Genomic DNA, 2,411 nt, shown 5'->3' with positions numbered 1-2,411 from the left:
CCCCCCCTACCCCGCCCCCCCCCCACCCCTGCTCATTCTCTCTCTCTCTCTCAAGATAAATAAATGTTGAAAAATTTTTAAAGAAAAAACAAAGCGAAAAGTGACCCTCTAGATTACCTCTGAAAACATACACAATTGGCAAACAGTGGTTACCTCAAGAGTAATAAGCTGGCTGATGGTTCAGACTTTTAAAATACTGTGTATATGCATGTGTTAACTTCATGAAGTGAATCAATAAATAATATAAAAAATTTTAATTGTTTCCCTTGGCTTGGAAGAGACGCTACAGTCAGAACTTTCATGGAGGCTGTACTTTTTTAGTCAGAGCCATCAGTGAAGGTCATCAGTTGAGGTTACCTTTGCATTTAGGGGCTGGAGCCGACCAGTGGGAGTTTCTGCAGGTGATTCTGGACTGTCCAATCAGAACATACCCTTCATCACATTTATACTGCACCACAGTAGTAAAGGAGAAATACGAGCTCACGTCTTTATGGGATCCATGGGCAGTGCTTGGAAATCTTCTGCAATCTTGAATGATAAAAGAGAAAGGTAGAAGACAATGAGCCAAAGTATAATTAACAATTCAGAGTGAGGTACTCTTCCTGTTTCATAGAATGAAGTCATTAAATTATACTACAGAAGTATATTTTATTTCCTTGACAAAATCAATAGGAATGATTTACTGAGATCTTACCTACTTGCTAGACACTGTGTTAATCATTTTATATGTTATACCAATTATTCCCCACACTAACTTTCTGAGGCAATATGATCATCAAACCCATTCTAGAGAAAAGGAAACACAATCTTAGAGGGATCAGATATTCTGCAAGAGGTCACAGCTAGTAAGTGCCAGTAACATGAATAAATTTAGACATTAAAGTAAGGTTTGCATCAAAGTCCAGTGGCACTTTCTGGAATACTGCTATTTTCTGTTCTCTGTAGTGATTATTGGATACTTACTTTATATGGCATCAATAGATATTTGAAGGCCATCAAATGGAAGTTTTTGTTCTTATTATTTAGAAAGTCAAGTGGCTTCTCATAATTGATGAAGTTGGTGGCTCAGAATCAGAAAACTCAACTCCTTTACCCAAACCAAAGGCATTAAAAGATTAGGAATTTAATTTTGTTTAATTTAAATTAGTCTCAGGTGAGGCAAATGAGGCAAGTGCATTTCTCCTTCACAGGGACAGCCCACTGAGAAAGCCCAATATATATCTTTTCAACTTGGAGGGATGTTAGACATAGGAGCCTAATGTGGAACTCCTGGCTGGGAAATCTAAAATGTAAAGGTGAGCTGCCCAGTGCCTCCACTGGTGAGAGAGAAGGACAGATTTCTGCTGCTTTGAGATTGGCCTGTACTCCTGACATTATTCAGAACAAAGGATGAATGAATACTTCCAGTGAATTGGACATGGGTCGCATGAAAAAGACAGCTCTGGTGGTGGTGTCTTCAGGCCCGTGCAAAGGGATATCTCCAGGAGTCACCAGATATTTAGGAGAGAAAGAGTTAGTGATCAACCAGTATTGGAGATAGATCCATGATCAAGCAGACCAGGGACTTGTAGTGAGCTGATCCTCGGTGATCGTGGTGAAGGCTCCATCAAGAAACAACAACAACAACAGAAATATGAGTGAGAGAGCACTCCTGAAACATTCTTGATGCCAAGACTCAGCTCAGATCAAGCACTGTTTCCCTTACCTCTGCTCATTGCAAAGATGCAGCTCTGAGGGGTTCAGAAAGCATAGGAACGGGAATCCCAAAGTAAGTTCTGTTTTAGTTATGAGGAAAAGGAATTGACCTGTGTATAAGTCAACAGCTTCCATATAGCTTTTCTTCAACTGCAGATTAAGCACCTCCATAGAAATATTTTTTAAAAATGCTCATAATCTTATGAACAAACATATAAAGAGTTTTGTGCCTTAGACTTTTCAGGTAACATTAAGAAAGCATACTTGCAATGTACTTTAAAAGATAAGATGTCACCCCATATAGAGTTATACCACAGTACTAGTCACTGCAGCGCCAGATTAGGACAGGAAATGAGTTCTGTGGGAGAAGGTGTGGACAGAATGGAGGGAAGCCTCCAGGGGTAAGGTGGAGATATGTCCTGAAGGAGGGGTGGAAGTTGAGTGGTTGATAAGATAGGAGAGGTAGTGCAATACTGAGGCAATGAGCAAAGACTGGCATCAGAAGCTTATTACTATGAGGGAAGGGAGATACAAGTCAAAGCTGATGACATTAAATACCATTTCAGAGGGCTGGTACCATAGGGAACAGGAAAAGCAGAGGGAACAGTGGAGAAAAGGAAAGGGAAATGGACACATGGAGAAATAATTGAAAACACTTGATGAATTTGATACAGGCTTCCTCTGCTACCTCTGACTCTAAGAGAGAGGAACTCAGA

General features: G+C 40.1%; 1 protein-coding gene across 1 annotated transcript in view; it reads right to left on the bottom strand.

The window, feature by feature from the left end:
• The window catches only part of LOC144240747 (C4b-binding protein alpha chain-like), a 4,984-nt gene extending 3,269 nt beyond the window's left edge, over positions 1-1,715 (bottom strand). Inside the window, exons 1-2 of the mRNA XM_077775160.1 lie at positions 1,706-1,715; positions 358-528 (exon numbers count right to left, since the gene is read on the bottom strand). Coding sequence (XP_077631286.1) covers positions 358-528; positions 1,706-1,715 — 181 coding nt within the window. The remainder of the gene's footprint in view (positions 1-357; positions 529-1,705) is intronic.
• Positions 1,716-2,411: the final 696 nt, after the last annotated feature.

This window comes from Crocuta crocuta, unplaced genomic scaffold, assembly GCF_008692635.1.
Source record: "Crocuta crocuta isolate KB4526 unplaced genomic scaffold, BGI_CrCroc_1.0 scaffold207, whole genome shotgun sequence".
Taxonomy (NCBI): domain Eukaryota; kingdom Metazoa; phylum Chordata; class Mammalia; order Carnivora; family Hyaenidae; genus Crocuta; species Crocuta crocuta.
This window is presented reverse-complemented; position numbering and strand designations above follow the sequence as displayed.